We start from the raw sequence: 22,174 nt of genomic DNA on the forward strand, positions 1-22,174 counted from the left end.
GCTAAAAAAGAACATGCAGTATCAATGTGGTCAGTTTTCCAGCAAATAATTCAGTATACTTTAGTGAAGTCTTCTGCATTGTTTCTAAGATACATCTGTTTACTTAAATCCACTGTTGAAAAGTGATATCTTCAACCATATTATTATCAAATGCATTTTGTAGTATGCATTACAGGGTTTGTATAAAAAGTAATGAGACTGATTTTTTGCTGACGCGACTGTACTTCGCAGTGAGTGCTCGCCTGGGGTGTAAGTGGTGGAGGGATGTCTGGTCAGAAACTTGCGGTGGGCCAGTCGTCTGTGGGCTCTTGTCCCGGCAGCATCATGCATTGAGTGGACACATGCATCAACCAGAAAAACTGACAAAAACATCGACCCTGTGTGCGTTTTATTGAACACCGACCGTCGGATGAGTGTCAGCATGATAGCAGATGACCTCAGACTCGATAAAATGACAATGCACATGATCATCACCAAAGAACTGTCAATGAGGAAGTTCTATGCCAAGATGGTCCCTAAGATTTTGCCAGACGTTCAAAAGCAAGCATGTGTGGACACCTGCTAAGACAATATCCAGAGCCATGAAGCTGATCAGAATTTTTAGATAATGTTATCACTAGAGATGAAGCCAGAGTGTTTCAGTACGACCCGGAGACAAAGCGCATGAGTGCCGAATGGCACACCGCAGCCTCCCCACGTCCAATAAAGGCTCACATGAGGAAATCAAAGATGAAAGCCATGCTAATCGTGTTTTTCGACCTCAGGGACATGGTTCATTATGAGTTTGTGCCCGTAAGTCACACTCGTAATGGCGCTTTCTATTGCGAAGTGCTCAAGAGACTGAAAACCAGGGTCCATCGTGTGAGGCCAGCCATCGCCGATGATTGGAAGCTGCCGAATCACACCTGCTTCTTGGTGGCCAGCTACCTGGCCAAGATATGTGGCCGTACCAGACAGGTTTTGTGCCCCAAACTAAAAACTTCCTTTAAAGGACACTGTCATGGGACCCTAGAGGAGGTCCAAGCCACCACGACGAGGGCTTTGAAGACCATCCCGGACTCAGCATTCGCAGCAGCATTTGGAACTTGGAAATCTCGCATGCAGCGGGTTGTTGACTCTGAAAAGTCATACATTGAAGAGTATTAAGTGGTTGTATCGATATCTACAATAAATTTTGATTCACAAGCTCGGTCTCATTACTTTTTAGACAAACCCTGTATGCTGGATCACTGTCAGATTACAAATATATTAATAAATTTAAATTTTTAATAGTTCTGATAAAATAGTGACTCATTGTAGTCATTACTTTTTAAACATTTTACAATTGAATTTATGAAAAAATATAATTTATTTAAAAGAAATTTATATGTGTTTCCACTTATATATCTATAAATTTTGCAAGTGTGTGTTTTTGAAGTTAAATATGTATATTTGAAATTATATGAATATGTGAACCTGTGACAGCCTCACTCTCATAGTAAGGGAATCAGTTAATAATAATGCAAAGTGTTGTATGTAACTTCTTTAAAAATTTGAAGATGTGCTTTCCATTAAATTAAAAATTTAAATTTTCATTTAAATTTGAAGAAAGATTTTAGTCTCAAACCCGTATTATGTTGTATATCATAGGAAATCTCAAGGAAAATTTTGCTCTCTCTCTCTCTCTCTCTCTCTCTCTCTCTCTCTCTCTCTCTCTCTCTCTCTCTCCAACTTGCTGAATTTTCAAAATGGTCAATGAATTTTAATAACATTCGCTATTTTTCTTTGCTTGTATGTAGGCTACCTCTGTGCTAAGTTTTATCAACATCTGACAGTGAGAGTTAAAATTTATATTAAAATTGGATTGATTTGACATGGAATGTCCCAAGTCCTCACTGCTCAAATGCATGCTGTAAGAATATGTGGTGCTCGCCCATGATCATTGTGTAGACATCTGTTTAAAGAGTTGGGCATTGTAACTAGTGCTTCACAATATACTTTTTCCCTCTTGAAGTTTGTTGTACGAAACCCACTGCATTTGAAAAGGAATGATGATTTACACGATTTCAGTACTAGAAGGAAAAATGGCATTCATTACTCCACATAAAGCTTGTCTTTAGCACAAAGAGGGGTGCATAGTGCTGCAACTAAAAGTTTAGAACATTTATCCAGTGATGTAAAATGTCTGACACACAACAAAGTAAAAAAATGAAAACAAACTGAGAAAGTTTCTCCTCGACATTTTGAATATAAGAATTTCTGTTATTGTAATGTGTAAAAGGCGGTGGGTACGAATTACTCACCCACATCAGTAAATCTCATAAATTTTCAGCATGTAGCCATATTTACAAATTAATTTGTGTTGTGAATGTGAAATGGCTCATTCTATATCATTATGATTTATCGTGCAAAATGGTCTATGGAACATGAAACTAGCTAACTATCAGTTCGAATCCAAAGACTTAGACTGCATCGGCATGGCCATGTTGCAAAATATACTGTAAATAGGATTACATAGCACATTAATCTGATTATTGTTCTTATAATTTTTTGAGTTTAGCTGTGTTCAATCCTTCTATATGTAATGAAATAGGCCTAAGTTACTAGTATTGTTTCCATGTGTGAATTAAGCTTCTGTCTCATTTATTATGGCCTTCAGCAGTGTCTCAACACTTCTTTCTTATGTTTTGTGCTTTCCCACAAGTGATAATTGAATACTGCTGTTTTGCAAGTGGAAAATTCAGTGGGTCGGTCAATAAGTAATCAAAAGTTCATTCATTCAATATCGAACATTTCCTTTTCTAAATTTGAGTGTTTGGAATAGCTGTTCAGATTAGTTATATTTGTTGCATATAAGCATATTGAGATTTCACAGGATTAGGACATGTTAGAGAAACATTGTATATAATACATATTTCACACAAGAAATAGGTGGTTGGTTCCCAGACGTGTAAATGCATTATTATTCATTAATAGGCAGTTACATAAATAAAGATTATAATGGATGGAAAAGTTGGTAAAACCCCACTGAAGTCTTAGAGGAGGCATTTATCCAGCAGTGGATGTCAAATGGTGGCTTCTGCTGTGGTGCTAATACAAATACTAAAGTGCATCAAATGATTTTTAACTACTGTAGCCAAGCACCATTGATTGATAAAAATTCATAGTGTTTATTTATGTGTGTGATGCATAGTTAATAATATTTTATTTATTTATTCATCCAGAGGTCATTTCACAGTGATATAGGATTTATTGTATTATAATGAAAATACACACACACACACACACACACACACACACACACAGTATACAAGTGTGTTTCTATAATGACAGGACAGGTGGTCTGCCATGGCATTGATAGCATATAAAAGAGTTTTTTCAACTAAGAAATAGTTGACCACGAATAAATCCCTGTACCTTCTCTTAAATGGAATTTCATTTGTGGCTTAACTTTTGGTGCTTACTGGCAGGTTACTCGAAAATGTTAATTCCTGAATAATGGACATCTTTCCAAACCAAAAGCATGGCTTCAAATCTTAATGTAGATAGTTCTTATTCTCAATATATCTACAGGTTTTTACCTTTACTTTGACTTCCATTAATAGTATAAATAAAGTTCACATGCATGTGCTGTAATAAGGATTCAGACCAAAGTGGGCCTGTTTGACAGTTCACTTGCGAGGAAGTTTCAATTTACTTGTAGTTTATAACTTTGTATGATTGTTTGTTTTCAGGACTCTTTCTCAGAGCTAGATGATTCTGGTGTAAGTAGCGTGGATGAAGCATTCACTCATACAAGCACACTTTCTGTGGGGCATAAAAGTGCAGAATTAGAATGTACAAGTAGAAATGAAGAGTTGGTGGAATTAGTCAATAAAGGTGTTGAGGCTGAAAGGTGGCTGAAACGAAATGTTCAGAATTGCTGGTGGATCACAGGCAATGTACCAAACGAAGTTCACAGCAAATACCCTTGTGCAAATTTTGCAGAAAGTTGGTGAGTAATTTTCCCAGCATAATTTTCCCTGCTACACATTCTCCAATTGTGGCATTCACTGCATCATTACAGTGTAAGGACTGAGAAAATGCAAAGTTCTTGTTCTCATCTACATAGCTTACAAAAATTCAAAACAAAGAATGTGTTTAAGTGTCTGGATATTAATGAATATCAATTTTCACAAGTTTCATTTAAAATTTTCTTACAGTTCGTATATTAATTGATAAACATGAAATGAGGAAGTAATGAATATGATACAACCTGTCTGCTTTGACAAGTGATACTGTTGGCAAGGGTTCACTCAACGACTATCGTGACTCTGTGGGAATTTGGGGTCCTGTGAGGACTGTTGTTATTAATGCCCTTAAACATATTTAAAATTTGAAAATATCAGACCACAGTAGGAAAGTAAGAATTGAAACTACAGAATGCACTATGTATATAAAAACAGAATAAGGTCACAATTGTTGACTTCACCAACTGTCGGTCATATGATCATGTTCCAGCCTACCCTAGATGATGAGCTACATTATAGGTTAGTCTGTCACCACAACTGTCATTTTCAGAAAATAGTGTCAGTGGTGTCACCACTGGTCAAAGCAGTACAGCAGTTTCGTGAACTTTACTAAATGCATGAAATCAAATCCTCTCTAATGACAAAAACAACCTTCTGTAACTCCAGAAAAAGACATGTAGTTACGTAAGCAGTGGGATATGTAAATTATGTTTTGATGTATTGTTTATACGAGTGTTATTGCTATGCATTTCACTAAATATAAATTTATAAATAGTTTCTCTTCTAATATTATTTTTGTGGATTATGATCTCCTTTCGCACACTGCAGTTAATTTAAGATATCAAATTCTTTGTAACAATAAGTATTCCACTGGCATATTAGAACTTTAAACGTTCAACAAAGTTGTATGTGTATGATTTTCATTCATTACTTGATGTTGCGTTCTTCGTAATCGAAGCTATGGTGTTCATTCACCTTTTTGTCCAAGATTTTTCCTGTGACTTACCACTTCCATCTTGCTTTGTAAGGTAAGATAGAGCTGCTATCAACTCACAGATTAGTTCAAAAACTGCAGTTCTTTACTAATCATAGTGCCATTGAAGCTGGTATGCCCCTTGCATTCGTATGATCTATGAACTGTCTTACTCATCCAGGCACAGGCTGTCCTACAGTTGAACCTGGACCCCAGATCACAGTACAACTTAGCATTTTACCCCCACACACAAATAATTTTTAAGGATAACAAGAGGAAATATAAAATTGCAGCAAATGAAGCAGGCAAAAGGAAATGCAAATGTCTAAAAAATGATATTGACAGGAAGTGCAAAATGGCTAGAGAACAAATGGAAGCTATAGGATATATCACTAAGTGAAAGATAGGTATGCCTACAGGAAAATTAAAAAGGCCTTTGGGGAAAGATAAGCAGAATATCAAGAGCTCAGGCGGAAAGCCAGCCGTGAGCAAAGGAGGGAAAGCTGAAAGGGGGAAGGAGTATATAGAGTGCCTATACACAAGGGAGATGAACTTCACACAGTATTATAGAAATGGAGTAGGATGTAGATGAAGAGGAGATGAGAGATGTGATATTGCAAGAACAATTTGACATAGCACTGAAAGGCTCCGGGAATAGACGGTATTCCACGAGACCGACTGGTAGCCTTTGGAGAGCTGGCCATGACAAAACTTCCATCTGGTGTCAAAGATACGAGGCAGATGAATTACCCTCACACATCAAGAAGAATGTAGTAATTCCAATTCCAAAGAAAGTAGGTGCTGACAGATGTGAATATTACCAAACTATAATATGTCATGGTCTCAAAATACTAACATGAATTCTTTATGAAGAATGGAAAAAACTAGTAGAAGCTGACCTTGATGAAGATCAGTTTGAATATCAGATAAATGTGTGCAGACATGAAGCAATATTTACCCTAGGACTTAACCTTAGAAGAGAGGTTAAGGAAAGGCTAACCTAAATTTACAGCATTTGTAGATTGAGAGAAAACTTTTGACAATGTTGACTGGAATATTCTCTTTGAAATTCTGTAGGTAGCAGGGGAAAAATACAGGCAGTGAAAGGCTATTTACAACTTGTAGAGAAACCCAACAGCAATTATAACAGTTGAGGGGCATGAAAAGGAATCAGTGATTGAGGAGGGAGTGAGATAGGCTAAAACCCTATCCTCGATGTTATTCAACCTGTGCATTGGGCATGCAATATAGGAAACCAAAGAAAAATTTGGAGAAGGAATTAAAATTCAGGGACAAGAAATAGGAACTTTGAGGTTTGCTGATGATATCGTAAATCTGTCAGAGAGAGAAAAGGACTTGGAACAGCAGTTGAATGGAATGGACAGTGTCGTGGAAGGTGGGTATAAGATGAACATCAACAAAACAAAACAAAAAAGGGACAATGGATTGTAGTTGAATTAAATCAGGTGATGCTGAGGGAATTGGATTAGGAAATAAGGCACGTAAGTAGTATATGAATTTTGTTATTTGGGCTGTAAAATAACTGATGATGACCAAAGTAGAGAGGGTATAAAATGTAGACCGGCAATGATAAGAACAGCATTTCTGGAGGAAAGAAATTTGTTAATATCAAATATAGACTCTAGTGTTAAAAAGTCTTTTCTGAAAGTATTTGTATGGATTGTAGCCATGTATGGAAGTGAAACATGGATGATAAATGCAGGATTACCACAAGTTCTCGAAATCGGGGAATTTCAGATGTGCCGGGGAAATATAAAGGAAATTGGAAAAAAAAGCACTGGAAAAATCTTGTTTTTGTCTCAATAGATGAAATGGTTTGTTTACTGAGATGTCATGCATCTTCACTGGCTGGGCACTGCTGGGAACATGCACTGCTTTTGTACTCCCTCAGTCTTACTGCTTCTCCTCTTCCTACCATTCCCCTCAGCTTTGTCACCACTTCTTTCCACTAGCGAAGCAGCTGCTGATGAGAAGCAGGGAAGTGTGATGAGTCATTTGTTTGGACATGATTCTCAGAGATTGTTGATGCAGCGGCCAGAGATGGCAGGCATGTGTGTCTGAGTTGTGTCCGAGTGATTGTGTGAATGTGTGTGTGTGCTCTTGTTTTATGACAAAAGCTGTGGCCAAAAATTTTGTTGTGAGAGAGTGATTGTCTTTTCTATGTGCCAGTCGGTGGCTCAGCGATCATCTATACGGTGAGTTGCTACCTATCCTCATTAGCATTGATTCTCAGAGTATTTGTGCAAATTATCTTTTGCATGGATTGATCACCGTGCTCTCGTTTCATGAACACCTGGCCTCATGAGTGGATTTGCGCGAAGGGCCATAACAGCAGACGATTTCTGCTGGTATCTCTAATGGATCGGGCCTGCTATTCTGAAGCCCATCATTTCCTACTAACGTGCAGGCTGTGCCCATTGGACCTAACCTCACTGATCTGCTCGCAGGCGTCTGTTTGTGTTGGCATAACGTGGCGGATTTTTCGTGGTTTATCCATGGACCAAGGACCGAGGTGCTCCTTGGTAGGGCAGAGGCCATGGGTGATGGATTTCAGGAATTGAGTCTGTCTAACCACAAGTATGTTATACAGTGCGGCCTTTTATAGACATTTTGTTTATTGTAGTACATTTTGGCACTTATACAGGGCGGTCCATTGATAGTGACCAGGCCAAATATCTCACAAAACAAGCATCAAACGAAAAAACTACAAAGAACAAAACTTGTCTAGCTTGAAGGGGGAAACCCGATGGCACTATGGTTGGCTTGTTAGATGGCACTGCCATAGGTCAAACAGATATCAGCTGCATTTTTAAAAAATAGGAACCCCCATTTCTTATTACATATTTGTGTAGTAAGTAAATAAATTTGAATGTTTTAGTTGTATCACTTTTTTCACTTTGTGGTAGATGGCGCTGTAATAGTCACAAACATATAAGTATGTGGTATCACGCAACATTCCGCCATTGCAGACTGTATTTTCTCCATGATACATTACCCGTGTTGTAATGGACCGTTTACCAATTGCGGAAAAGGTCGATATCATGTTGATGTATGGCTATTGTGATCAAAATGCCCAACGGGTGTGTGCTATTTATGCTGCTCAGTATCCTTGAGGACATCATCCAAGTGTCCGGACCGTTCGCCAGATAGTTACATTATTTAAGGAAACAGGAAGTGTTCAGCCACATGTGAAACATCAACCACACGACCTGCAACAAATGATGATGCCCAAATAGGTGTTTTAGCTGCTGTCGCGGCTAATCCGCACATCAGTAGCAGACAAATTGAGCGAGAATCGGGACTCTCAAAAACGTCGATGTTGAGAATGCTACATCAAGATCGATTGCACCCGCACCATATTTCTATGCACCAGGAATTGCATGGCAATGACTTTGAACGTCGTGTACAGTTCCGCCACTGGGCACAATAGAAATTATCGGACGATGACAGATTTTTTGCACATGTTCTATTTAGCAACAAAGCGTCATTCACCAACAGCGGTAATGTAAACCGGCATAATATGGACTATTGGGCAACAGAAAATCCACGATGGCTGCGAGAAGTGGAACATCAGTGACCTTGGCGGATTAATGTATGGTGCGGCATTATGGGAGGAAGGATAATTGGCCCCCATTTTATCGATGGCAATCTAAATGGTGCAGTATATGCTGATTTTCTACGTAATGTTGTACCGATGTTACTACAAGATGTTTCCCTGCATGACAGAATGGCGATTTACGTCCAACATGATGGATGTCCTGCACATAGCTCGATTTATTTCTGTGGTGAAAGTTGAAGGATATTTGCTATCGTGATCCACCGACAATGCCTGACAATATGTGTCAGTGCATTGTCAATGCATGTGCGAACAATACAGAAGGTGAACTACTTGCTGTTGAGGGGAATGTCGTTACACGTATTGGCAAATGCATTGAGGTTGATGGACATCATTTTGAGCATTTATTGCATTAATGTGGTATTTACATGTAATCATGTAACAGCATGCGTTCTCAGAAATGATAGGTTCACAAAGGTACATGTATCACATTGGAACAACCGAAATAAAATGTTCAAACATACCTACATTCTGTATTTTAACCGCTTACCGCATACTGTGCCAGATATGGCACATACCACTTTTCTCTTTGCCAATCTCATATCTGAGAATATACAGGGATATTACAAATGATTGAAGCGATTTCATAAATTCACTGTAGCTCCATTCATTGACATATGGTCACAACACACTACAGATACGTAGAAAAACTCATAAAGTTTTGTTCGGCTGAAGCCGCACTTCAGGTTTCTGCCGCCAGAGCGCTCGAGAGCGCAGTGAGACAAAATGGCGACAGGAGCCGAGAAAGCGTATGTCGTGCTTGAAATGCACTCACATCAGTCAGTCATAACAGTGCAACGACACTTCAGGACGAAGTTCAACAAAGATCCACCAACTGCTAACTCCATTCGGCGATGGTATGCGCAGTTAAAAGCTTCTGGATGCCTCTGTAAGGGGAAATCAACGGGTCGGCCTGCAGTGAGCGAAGAAACGGTTGAACGCGTGCGGGCAAGTTTCACCCGTAGCCCGCGGAAGTCGACGAATAAAGCAAGCAGGGAGCTAAACATACCACAGCCGACGGTTTGGAAAATCTTACGGAAAAGGCTAAAGCAGAAGCCTTACCATTTACAATTGCTACAAGCCCTGACACCCGATGACAAAGTCAAACGCTTTGAATTTTCGGCGCGGTTGCAACAGGTCATGGAAGAGGATGCGTTCAGTGCGAAACTTGTTTTCAGTGATGAAGCAACATTTTTTCTTAATGGTGAAGTGAACAGGCACAATGTGCGAATCTGGGTGGTAGAGAATCCTCACGCATTGGTGCAGCAAATTCGCAATGCACCAAAAGTTAACGTGTTTTGTGCAATCTCACGGTTTAAAGTTTACGGCCCCTTTTTCTTCTGCGAAAAAAACGTTACAGGACACGTGTATCTGGACATTCTGGAAAATTGGCTCATGCCACAATTAGAGACCGACAGCGCCGACTTCATCTTTCAACAGGATGGTGCTCCACCGCACTTCCATCATGATGTTCGGCATTTCTTAAACAGGAGATTGGAAAACCGATGGATCGGTCGTGGTGGAGATCGTGATCAGCAATTCATGTCATGGCCTCCACGCTCTCCCGGCTTAACCCCATGCGATTTCTTTCTGTGGGGTTATGTGAAAGATTCAGTGTTTAAACCTCCTCTACCAAGAAACGTGCCAGAACTGTGAGCTCGCATGAACGATGCTTTCGAACTCATTGATGGGCACATGCTGCGCCGAGTGTGGGAGGAACTTGATTATTGGCTTGATGTCTGCCGAATCACTAAAGGGGCACATATCGAACATTTGTGAATGCCTAAAAAAACTTTTTGAGTTTTTGTATGTGTGTGCAAAGCATTGTGAAAATATCTCAAATAATAAAGTTATTGTATAGCTGTGAAATCGCTTCAATCATTTGTAATAACCCTGTATTTCCAAGCTGCATGTTGGGACAGATATGGCACACAGTCAAGAGCAGCTGTGCAAGTAGTGTATGCCATCTGTTGGGAGAGTAAGGAATTATGTATTATGAATCTTTGCTTTGTGTTGCTAGCTGTTTACATCCAAGTTCGGTCACTCAAACAGTTGCATCAGGTACAGTAAACGATTGATTTCAGTGTTTATATTATTTGCAGAGGGAAAAGGACATCTGTGGACGGTTATAAAGAGGGAAGTTTATATATTTGTTCATTATAATACATATAATATTGAAAAATAGGTCTGTGACGGATATGGCACAACATGCAGCCATGAAAGCGTAGAGCAAAAATTTAACATAACCTAACCTTTCCTACTAACATATAGCAGTTCATTTTCTTTCTTTTCAGCTCTGTTACTGCAATGAACGTAAGAAAGTTTTATGGCTCTTCGGCCGTAATAAGAGTTATAGAGGACGGAAATGCTAGTGAGGATCCTGGTATGTCAAATGACGAAACATTGTCCATGGAAAAAAACTTGCAAAATTGACATCTTGTTTTCTGTTCGGAATCAGACAGTGATCATGATATTAGGCCTAAGAGTTATAATACAAAAAATAAAAGTACCGTGATATCAGAAACAGAAGACAACAGTGAGATTTGGTCTACTGATGATTGTGACCTTGAAAGTATTCCTCTTGCAGACAGGATGACAGCAATGCAATGAGATTCAAAACCTTCAACTAAGGTGGGGAAACCTACCATACATTGGAAACCAGGAAATTTGATTAGAGGGGATGATGAGACGAAATTCGCCGGAAATACTGCTCTTCCTCAGGAAGTATTGGAACTTGACACTCCAGTGGAATATTTCCAGTATTTCCTCACTAAAGACATAGTGCAGTACATAGTCGAACAATCCAATCTGTATTCGATACAGTGCCGACCCAATAAATGTGTAAATGTTAGTGCTGGAGAAATCGAACAATTTATTGGTACTGCCTTGTTTATGTCAGTCATTCAGCTCCCAGCAACAAGACATTATTGGTGCAGATATCTTGGCCATCCTGCTGTGGGTGACATAATTAGTTGTAATCGATGGGAAGAAATAAAGCGTTTCATACACTTCTGTGATAACAGTAATCTAGTTCCCGCTGGTGAACCCAGCCATGACAAACTTTTCAAAATTCGCCCACTGCTAGACCAACTGCGTGAAAGACTGTTGAGAGTACCAAAAGAGGAATTCTTAGCTGTGGATGAACAGATTATTCTAACAAAATGCAGATCTTCACTAAAGCAATACAACCCCAGTAAACCACATAAATGGGGCTTCACAGCTTTTGTCCTCAGTGGAGTGTCAGGCTTCAGCTATGATTATGAAATTTTTGCTGGAGCTCAGAGTAATATCATAATACCTGGTGCTATGGATCTACAGGGTGTTTCAAAAATGACCGGTATATTTGAAACGGCAATAAAAACTAAACGAGCAGCGATAGAAATACACCGTTTGTTGCAATATGCTTGGGACAACAGTACATTTTCAGGCGGACAAACTTTCGAAAGTACAGTAGTTACAATTTTCAACAACAGATGGCACTGCAAGTGATGTGAAAGATATAGAAGACAACGCAGTCTGTGGGTGCGCAATTCTGTACGTCGTCTTTCTGCTGTAAGCGTGTGCTGTTCACAACATGCAAGTGTGCTGTAGACAACATGGTTTATTCCTTAGAACAGAGGATTTTTCTGGTGTTGGAATTCCACCGCCTAGAACACAGTGTTGTTGCAACAAGACGAAGTTTTCAACGGAGGTTTAATGTAACCAAAGGACCGAAAAGCGATACAATAAAGGATCTGTTTGGAAAATTTCAACGGACTGAGAACGTGACGGATGAACGTGCTGGAAAGGTAGGGCGACCGCGTACGGCAACCACAGAGGGCAACGCGCAGCTAGTGCAGCAGGTGATTCAACAGCGGCCTTGGGTTTCCGTTCACCGTGTTGCAGCTGCGGTCCAAATGACGCCAACGTCCACGTATCGTCTCATGCGCCAGAGTTTACACCTCTATCCATACAAAATTCAAACGCGGCAACCCCTCAGCGCCGCTACCATTGCTGCACGAGAGACATTCGCTAACGATATAGTGCACAGGATTGATGTCGGCGATATGCATGTGGGCAGCATTTGGTTTACTGACGAAGCTTATTTTTATCTGGACAGCTTCGTCAATAAACAGAACTGGCGCATATGAGGAACTGAAAAGCCCCATGTTGCAGTCCCATCGTCCCTGCATCCTCAAAGTACTGGTCTGGGCCGCCATTTCTTCCAAAGGAATCATTGGCCCATTTTTCAGATCCGAAACGATTACTGCATCACACTATCTGGACATTCTTCGTGAATTTGTGGCGGTACAAACTGCCTTAGACGACACTGCGAACACCTTGTGGTTTATGCAAGATGGTGCCCGGCCACATCGCACGGCCGACGTCTTTAATTTCCTGAATGAATATTTCGATGATCGTGTGATTGCTTTGGGCTATCCGAAACATACAGGAGGCGGCGTGGATTGGCCTCCCTATTCGCCAGACTTGAACCCCTGTGACTTCTTTCTGTGGGGACACTTGAGAGACCAGGTGTACCGCCAGAATCCAGAAACAATTGAACAGCTGAAGCAGTACATCTCATCTGCATGTGAAGCCATTCCGCCAGACACGTTGTCAAAGGTTTCGGGTAATTTCATTCAGAGACTACGCCATATTATTGCTACGCATGGTGGATATGTGGAAAATATCGTACTATAGAGTTTCCCAGACCGCAGCGCCATCTGTTGTTGAAAATCGTAACTACTGTAATTTTGAAAGTTTGTCTGCCTGAAAATGTACTGTTGTCCCAAGCATATTGCAACAAACGGTGTATTTCTATCGCTGCTCGTTTAGTTTTTATTGCCGTTTCAAATATACCGGTCATTTTTGAAACACCCTGTAGGAGCTAGCAGCAATGTTGTTGTGCGTCTTACTCAAACAGTCCCACAACATGTGAATCACAAATTATTTTTTGATAACTGGTTCACTAGTGTACCCTTGGCAGTGTATTTGCGCAAGGAAGGTATACGATCACTAGGGACAGTCCGGCCCAATCGAGTACATGGTTGCATTTTACCTAAGGAGGCAGCAATGAAGAAGAATGGTCGAGGCAGCACGGAGGAAAAGATAGCAACAGTAGACGGTGTGCAACTGTCAGTAGTCTCCTGGTTTGATAATAAAGTAGTCAACACTTTGTCAACTTACGTTGGATGCAAACCAGAAGGCGAGATCAAGAGGCTTTTCAGGAAGGAAAAAGAATACAAAATGGTACCTTGTCCACGCTCTGTGATGATCTACAATGACTCCATGGGGGGTGTCGCTCTATTAGATTCTATGATAGGATATTACAGAATTCAAATCAGATCAAAGAAATGGTACTTGAAGATATTCTTTCATCTAGTTGACGTGGCTTGTGTGAACAGCTGGCTGTTATGGAGAAGAAGAAATACGGACTACATGCCCCTTGTTGATTTCAAGGTCGCAGTTGCAGAGGCCCTCTGTAAAACTGGGAAATCCTTATCCAAGAAACGCGGTAGGCCAAGCAATGAAATACAAAAACAGCTTGACTGTAAGAAGAAGAGAGGCCCTACAGCAGATCTTCCACAGCGTCAGGTGCGACTGGATGGGGTAGATCACATGCCTATCTGGCTGGAAAACTGTGGTCATTGCAAGTATCCAGAATGCAAGGGAAAATGCTATATATCGCGTATGAAGTGCAGTGCGACATTGTGCTTGAATAAGGAGAGAAATTGCTTCATCAAGTTTCATAATGAATATAGAAAAATGGAAACACAATGTGTGTTATTTTCTCAAAATATGTGTATTGTAATGAATAGAAAGTGTAATTGTTTTACATAAATACAGCTCTGCTAGTTCATATACGTATCTTATTGTATATTTTCCACGTTGTGCATCATAAATCCCAAAACTGGTATCACATGGTATTAGTCGTTACTGCATGCTGTCCCATATATGGCACAAACCCTTAATTCTAAAATAACTGCCCCTACATAAGATTTAGAATTTTTTAAGCATTTTTTATGAAATCAGAACATCAAACATAACATGTAACATTTTTTTCAGAAAAATAAAAAAAAATCATGCAGTGAGGGGTTTTAAAAAACCTACCTGTTACCAACTGTTCGTCTAAAATTGTGAGCTATATGTTTGTGACTATTACAGTGCTATCTATCACAATGCAAAAAAAGTGGTACAACTAAAACAATAATATTTCTTTATGTACTATACGAATATGTAATAAAAAATGGGAGTTCCTATTTTAAAAAATGCAGTTGATATTCGTTTGACCTATGGCAGCACCATCTAGCGGGCCATCCGTAGCACCATCTGGTTTCCCCGTTCAAGCTAGACAAGTTTCGTTCTTTGTAGTTTCTTCTTTTATGCTTATCTTGTGAGGTATTTGGCCTGGTCATGATCAATGGATCACCCTGTATATTAGAAAGTATGATAATAGACATAACACAGTGGGTAATAACAGACAATGATGAACATAATAGAACCAGCATTTTATTGGCTGTCACCTATAGTTTTGGTTTACACAACTCTTCTGTGCCTTACACATTTCTTTCAAGAGGCCTACTTTTTTCTGAAATCAGTGAAGGTATTTTAAATCTGTCTTGCAACTCCAAGGAAATGCGTATTTTTATCATCAGATGTGTTTAGTTTTATTGAAATAAAACAACGGTGGTTTTAATGAAACACATATTCCATTTGACTTGCTTTCTCCATCTAAAAACAGTTCATTGCAAAAGATGTTGATTTTAATGCGTAAGATTTTGTTCACGTGGGGGAGAAATACAGAAGTCATTACATTTTTTCATCAACTTATGTCTTTAACTACCCCTGAGATCTCAAAATTTGTCAGGGAAAATGCTAAAACTTGTCAGAAATTGGGGAAATATCGGGGAATTTCACTTGTGGCAACCCTGAAATAGTTTAGACTAGAAGAGAATAGAAGTTTTTGAAATGTGGTGGTGCAGAAGAATGCTGATAACTATTGAGGTGTTACTGAATAGAATTAGTGAGAAAAAAAATTGTGGCACAATGTGGCTAGGAGGAGTAAATTGATTGGTATCATTGGTATATACAACATGAGAGAGACCTCTCCAGCTGCTGTGCCTTTAAGAATAGTAGCTTCACTGACAATATTTTGCGTAATTTTATCTGCAAATAGGTAGGATTGCAAAGTTAGTAATAAACACAACTTTTCCTGTTTTTTTTGTTAAACCAAGCTGTGAGAGAGAAAACAAAATGGCACATTGTTGTGTACACAGTTTTTTTGTAAAATTATACATAAGGAATGGGGAATCAGAATACATACCATATTTTACAGACTAAAACCATCAGATGCACCTTAATTTTTAAGCAGTTGTTTAAAAAATAACATTTTTAAATTTTTGGTGTTGGATTGCAAAGATAGACTAAAAAAACTTCATAGTTTATTGAACTGAATTGATGTTTAAAACACCCAAAAAATTGTCATCTGAACTTCTTCTTCCTCCTCCTCCTCCTCCTCCTCCTCCACCTATTTAGCATCATCATTGTTGTCATCATAAATAAGATGGTCTTCACCCATAAAGAGCTTTACTTATGCCGCCCTTCTTGGAAGATTTGACAATGTCTTCTCTCACTCTAGACCATGATTGCCTTATCCACTGAAACACTTGTCTGATTGCAGGGCATTTTAAAGCTTTTAAAGTTGGGTTTCATCCATCATCTATTTGTTCCATTTCTCTCTCATATATACTTTAAATGGTTTATTTATTGAGACATCAAGAGGTTGCAATTGTGAAATAAGTTACCACACAATAACAGCAAGCTCTGTATTTCCCTGTCTCAATTTCTCTTTCACAGAATTTTTCAAATGAGTACTAAAGTGATTTAGCACAGGAAGAGAATTCTTCTTCAGTGAAGCACCTTTCCTTCTCTCTGTTAACCCATAATTTCTTACCAGCCTTGTTCATCCAACCCTTACCACGTACGCGAACACCACCACCTTGTGGGAAGGTTTCGGCATTGTTTTGCACTTGAAAATAATCATTGGATCAAGTTCAGTACCGTCAGCACAACATGCAAGGGCAACATGTTTTTCATGTCCAATTGTTTTTATAGTTACAGTTTTAGCTCCTTCTATGGCAACAGTTCTGTTACTGGGCACATCAAATGTCAGAGGAGTTTTGTCCATATTCACTACCTGCCTTAGTACCACACTGCTTTTCTTTCGATGTTGAATAACAAACTGATAAAAAGGTAATATTTTCCCTTCATACCTAGTGGAATTTTCTGAGATTCTTTGGCTTCACTTACAGGTTAAGTCTGTGGTGCTTTATAAACCTGTAGCACCAGCCAGCTCCACCCTTAAAATCTGTTAAGTTTCTCTATAGTGCCAGCTTAAGATTGTGTATTAGAATCATTTTTGTATCAGTTTCAATGCCATTTTGATGGTGTCCTGGAATCCATTTCATTGTCATCTTCTAGTTTTGGCTATTTTTTCTTTCAGTCCCCTATCTGCACATTTAGTCTTCCTCATTTTTTTCAGTTCTTATTTAGTAGTCCACCAATTGCAGATTATTCCCCTCCCCCTCCCCTCCCCCCCCCCCCCCCCCCCTCGCTCCCCTGTAGGTGGAAGACCGAAATGCTGCTCAGCTGCTCAGTTTCTGTGTTCTTCTGCATATGCTATTACTTTCAATTTATTGCATGCATCATATGAATACCTTTCTTTTTTTTTCCATTACGAAACTAGCTACTTACAAAAACATTGTACTGTTGTCGATAACACAATTACATTTTTCTGGCACAGTAGATGGCAATGAAACATCATAGGCTAGACAGTGTCCTGGATTTCTGATGGCAGAGTGGGAGGGATACAGTGTTGGCAAACATGTGAATCCTTGCAACTCATGTTTGTCGCATTGGTGCACTGCTACTGCCAGTTGAATCCAATATTGCCTGATAGAGATAGTTTCCTGTGGCGTAGAGTATATGACCATTTTTAAGATTGGCAGGAATTGTAAATCAAACATTGGACATTTTTATATTAATTTCAAGCATAGGACACACCTAAATATTGGAGGCAATTTTTGAAGAAAAAAAAAAATAAGCCTATGTCCACCCGAATGTTTATTAGTGTCTTTTGTAAAAAATTGAAGTAATTATTCAAGAATTTTTCAAGATTTTTGGTAACAATATCAAACGACAAATTGTCTTTATGAAGTGGTGTAGATGAACAAAAAACAGTTCCCAGTTCTTTTCGCCAACAACTCAACCCAATACACTTTGCCCCTTGCGGGTCCAGGGCTTAGAATAGGCGTGAGGTATTCCTGCCTGTTGTAAGAGGTGACGAAAAGGAGTCTCACATGTTTCGGCCCTATAAGTTCAGGTCCCATTTTCTGGGTTGACCTGCCACTTTCTGAATTCTAGCGAAGTGCATGCCATATGGGGAAGGACGCCTTATGTGGTGCACGAGCTATCCATAGTGCTCTTAGATTTGGTCTCCTGAGCCTCTTCTTGTCATGGGTTTGCATCTCCACCTGCAATTCAACTATTTGGGCGAGGACACTTTCTGGGGTATGTCGTCTTCTTCCGTTGTCTCCTGTCCTCTTTTGCCCCCATGACAATATTGGATTTCTCTGCGCCCAATATCCAGCATGGTAGCCAGTCCATTGTGGTGGGACCGTCATGTACCCGTTTGGTGGTAGCCCCCTGATGACACAGGGATCACACTGCTGATTCCTGAGCATATGCCATGTAGTAGATGTCTGTCTTCCTGGGGCATCAGAACCCTTGGCAATGGCCATTATACCAGGTGGCCTTTGCTGTGGCTGGGTGGTGCTGTGGGGAGAGCCCCTGATCAAAGTGGGTGGCATCAAGGCGGATGACCTGCAATGATGTGGAGTAAGTCATCTTTTGCTGGGGACCGAATGGCCTCAGCAGTCTCTAAGAAAGGAAAGGTTGATTTCCATGCTACCTGTTATGACCCTAAACCATTCCCCTCCCTAGCAACACCTTGGGAGGAACGTAGAGCTTCAGAGAGACCGGATCCATATTCGCCATGTTACTTATTGTGCAGCAGAACTGTTGGGTACTCCTTTCTGGAAACGAAGCCTCCGTTTTTTGTTGAGCACCTTAAGGATAAGCTTGGGGAGGTGACAGCACTGTCCAAAATGCGCAATGGTTCGGTTTTGACTCAGATGGCATCCCCAATCCAGTGTTGCTCGCCTGTGACAAGCTGGGTGATAATCGTGTTTCGGTCACTCCCTACAAAAGCCTCAATATGGTCCAAGGAATTATTTTTCATCGCAACCTCCTGTTACAATCCGATGATGAGCTACATGCCAATTTAGAATGGTGGGGTGTTCATTTCGTTTGGTGTGTTGACAGGTGACCCATGAGACAATAGGGTTGCCACCGGTGCCTTCATCTTGGCCTTTGAGGGTGATTAATGCCTGAAAGGGTCAAGGTGATGGTGTACCGTTGTGATGTCAAACCCTATGTCCGCCCCCTATGCGGAGCTGTAAATGTCGGAAATTTGGGCCCATGTCCTCCTGGTGCCCTTCCAGCGTCACGTGTAGAGACTGCAGACATTCGCTACATCCGAGTACTGCATGTGCATCTCCTCCCACCTTTGTGAACTGTGGACAGCATCACTGCCCAGTACTCTAAAAGGAACTCAAAATTATGGAGTGCAAGACCCTGGACAGGCTGTCTTATTGCAAGGCTAAGCTCAAATATGAAAGACTTAACCCTGTTCCTATGCGATCTTCTTATGTTGCCGCCACAATCGCATCGCATTGCCATCGATGACGCTGTTACACCCATCATCTCAAGTTACTCCAGTGGGCCTTCAGGGCTGCCCATCCTCCTCCCTCCCTCCAGTTGGCTGGGTGCACGTCGTCTTCTGATGCTCTCAATGCTTCTACTTTGGGAGCATCGCCCCCCAAAATGGAAGGGACATTGGTTCCCTCCCCACAGCCGGAGAAGCAGAGGCCTCCTCTGGCTCCTCTTACATGGGAGGGGTCCCTTGGGACTCTACCTTCCACAGTCGCCCCCCCCCCCCCCCCCCCCCCCCCCCCGTGGTCCAGTGGACACCAGTCAGTGGTTGAAAGAGCCACTGGCTGCTGGTTGAAGGGCTTCAATGTCTTCCTCTGTCCCTGAAGCTACTTCCGGGAAGCCCTCCTAGCAAGCGCCTAAGGAGCAGCGAGAGGGCAAAATTTCAAAGAAGTAACCCACTAATAAATGGGAGCCTCCAGTGCCCCCTACACCAGTACTCCCCCACGGCTCTGCGTCCGAGGAAGAGGTGGAGATTCTGCCATCCCCTGAGGACCTAGACCTCGCCGACGCCTCGGATGCCTTGGTACTGGATGCGAAACCTCACTCAGTGGCTAGAGTTGATGCTGAGGCCTAATTTGTCTTCTTGGTCACTCCATACCACCCCCAACGACAGAAAGAGTCATTTTCCAGTGGAACTGTAAACTGTGGCGGTTTCTTCCCCCAACTGGCTAAATTAGGTCAACTTTTAACCTGTATCCCAGCTTTTTGCATTGTCCTTCAAGAGACCTGGTTTCCCGCAACGTGGACCTCCGCCCTTCGTGGCTGTCGGGGTAACTACAAAAACTGTCCTGCCTATGACAGACTCTCAGGTGGAGTTTGTATTTTCGTCCTTACCTCTGTCTGTAGCAAACCTGTGGCCCTTCAAATAGCTTTAGAAGCTGTGGCTGTCAGGGAAAGGACTACACAGGAAATTACCATCCGTAACATCTACCTCCCTCCAGATGGTGAAGCACCACCCCACGTTTTGACTGCATTCACTTCGCAACTCCCCCCACCTTTTCTCCTTCTGGGTGATTTTAATGCCTATAACCCTTTGTGGGGTGGAGCAAAGTTTAACGGCCTTGGCAGAGATGTTGAAGAGCTACTTACTCGCTTCAAACTTTGCCTCCTCAATACAGGTGCCCTCAGACATTTCAAAGTGGCATATATTTGGCCATTGATCTCTCGGTTTGCAGTCGTGGCCTACTTCCATCTATCCACTGGAGAGCACATGACGACTTGTGTGGTAGTGACCACTTCCTCATCTTCTTGTCACACCCCCGGCGTCATGCCCATGGCCGCCTACCCAGGTGGACTTTATCCAAGGCAAATTGGGGAGCTTTCACTGATGCTGTCAACGTTGATTCTACCCCAGATGGTGTCATCAATTTGGTGGTTGAGTAGGTCACTGCAACAATAGTTTCTGCAATGAAAAACACAATTCCTAGTTCCTTCGGGTGCCCCCAGTGTAAGACAGTACCTTCGTGCTCGCCGGAAATTGCTGAGGCCATTAAAGAGTGTAGGCAGGCTTTACAGCGACATGAGCGGCACCCTTCCCAGGTGTACCTAATAACTTTTAAACGGCTCCATGCCCGCGTTCACCAGCTTATAAAAAGAAGGAAACACGAGTGTTGGGAGAGATACATATCGACCATTGGGTGCCATACATCACCTTCCCAAGTCTGAGTGAAGATCAGACATGTTTTTGGGTACCAGACCCCAACAGGTGTCCCTGGTGTTAACATCAATGGCGTGTTATCTACTGCCGCAAATGCCATTGCCAAGTACTTTGCTGAGCACTATGCTCGCGCCTCTGCGTCAGAAAATTATCCCCCAGCCTTCCGCACCATCAAATGGCGGATGGAAAGGAAAGTCCTCTTGGTCACTATGTGGCACAGTGAACCCTATAATGGCCCATTTACAGAATGAGAGCTCCTCAGTGTCGTTACACATTGCCCCGACACTGCTCATGGGGCAGATCGGATCCACAGTCATATGATTCAACATCTTTTGTCTGACTACAAGTGACATCTCCTTGTCATCTTCAACCGGATCTGGTGCAATGGTGTGTTTCCATCACAGCGGCGGGAGAGCACAATCATACCAGTGCTAAAACTCACTAAAAACCCACTTGATGTGGATAGCTATCGGCCCATCAGCCTCGCCAACGTTCTTTGTAAGCTGCTGGAACGTAAGGTATGTCGGTGGTTGGGTTGGGTCTTGGAGTCCTGTGGCCTACTGGCTCCACGCCAGGGCAGTTTTCGCCAGGGTTGCTCTACCATTGATAATCTTGTGTCCCTTGAGTCTGCCATCTGAACAGCCTTTTCCAGATGCCAACACCTGGTTGCCATCTTTTTTAGTTTTATGAAAAGTGTATGACACCACCTGGCAACATCATATCCTTGCCTGATTTTAATAAAAAATTTCCTGTCATGTTGTTCTTTCCGTGTCCAAGTTCATGCCTCCCATAGTCCCCCCCCCCCCCCCCCCACCCCCCACCCCTCCCCTCTCCCTCTCCCATAACCAGGAGAATGGGTTCCGCAGGGCTCTGTATTGAGTGTATCTCTATTTTTAGTGGCCATTAATGGTCTAGCAGCAACTGTAGGGCCGTCCGTCTCACCTTCTCTGTATGTAGACGACTTCTGCATTTTGTACTGCTTCACTAGTACTGGTGTTGCTGAGCGGCGCCTACAGGGAGCCATCCGCAAGGTGCAGGCATGGGCTGTAGCTCACAGTTTCCAGTTTTCGGCCGCAAAGTCGTGTGTTATGCACTTCTGTCAGCGT

The 22,174-nt window shown here is 41.5% G+C and overlaps 1 protein-coding gene across 1 annotated transcript in view; it reads left to right on the forward strand.

Annotated features, from left to right (window-relative positions):
* Positions 1-22,174, forward strand: part of LOC124596425 (gamma-tubulin complex component 5) — a 155,578-nt gene that overhangs the window by 20,621 nt on the left and 112,783 nt on the right. Inside the window, exon 4 of the mRNA XM_047135556.1 lies at positions 3,714-3,973. Coding sequence (XP_046991512.1) covers positions 3,714-3,973 — 260 coding nt within the window. The remainder of the gene's footprint in view (positions 1-3,713; positions 3,974-22,174) is intronic.

The sequence above is a fragment of the Schistocerca americana genome, chromosome 2, assembly GCF_021461395.2.
Source record: "Schistocerca americana isolate TAMUIC-IGC-003095 chromosome 2, iqSchAmer2.1, whole genome shotgun sequence".
Lineage (NCBI taxonomy): Eukaryota > Metazoa > Arthropoda > Insecta > Orthoptera > Acrididae > Schistocerca > Schistocerca americana.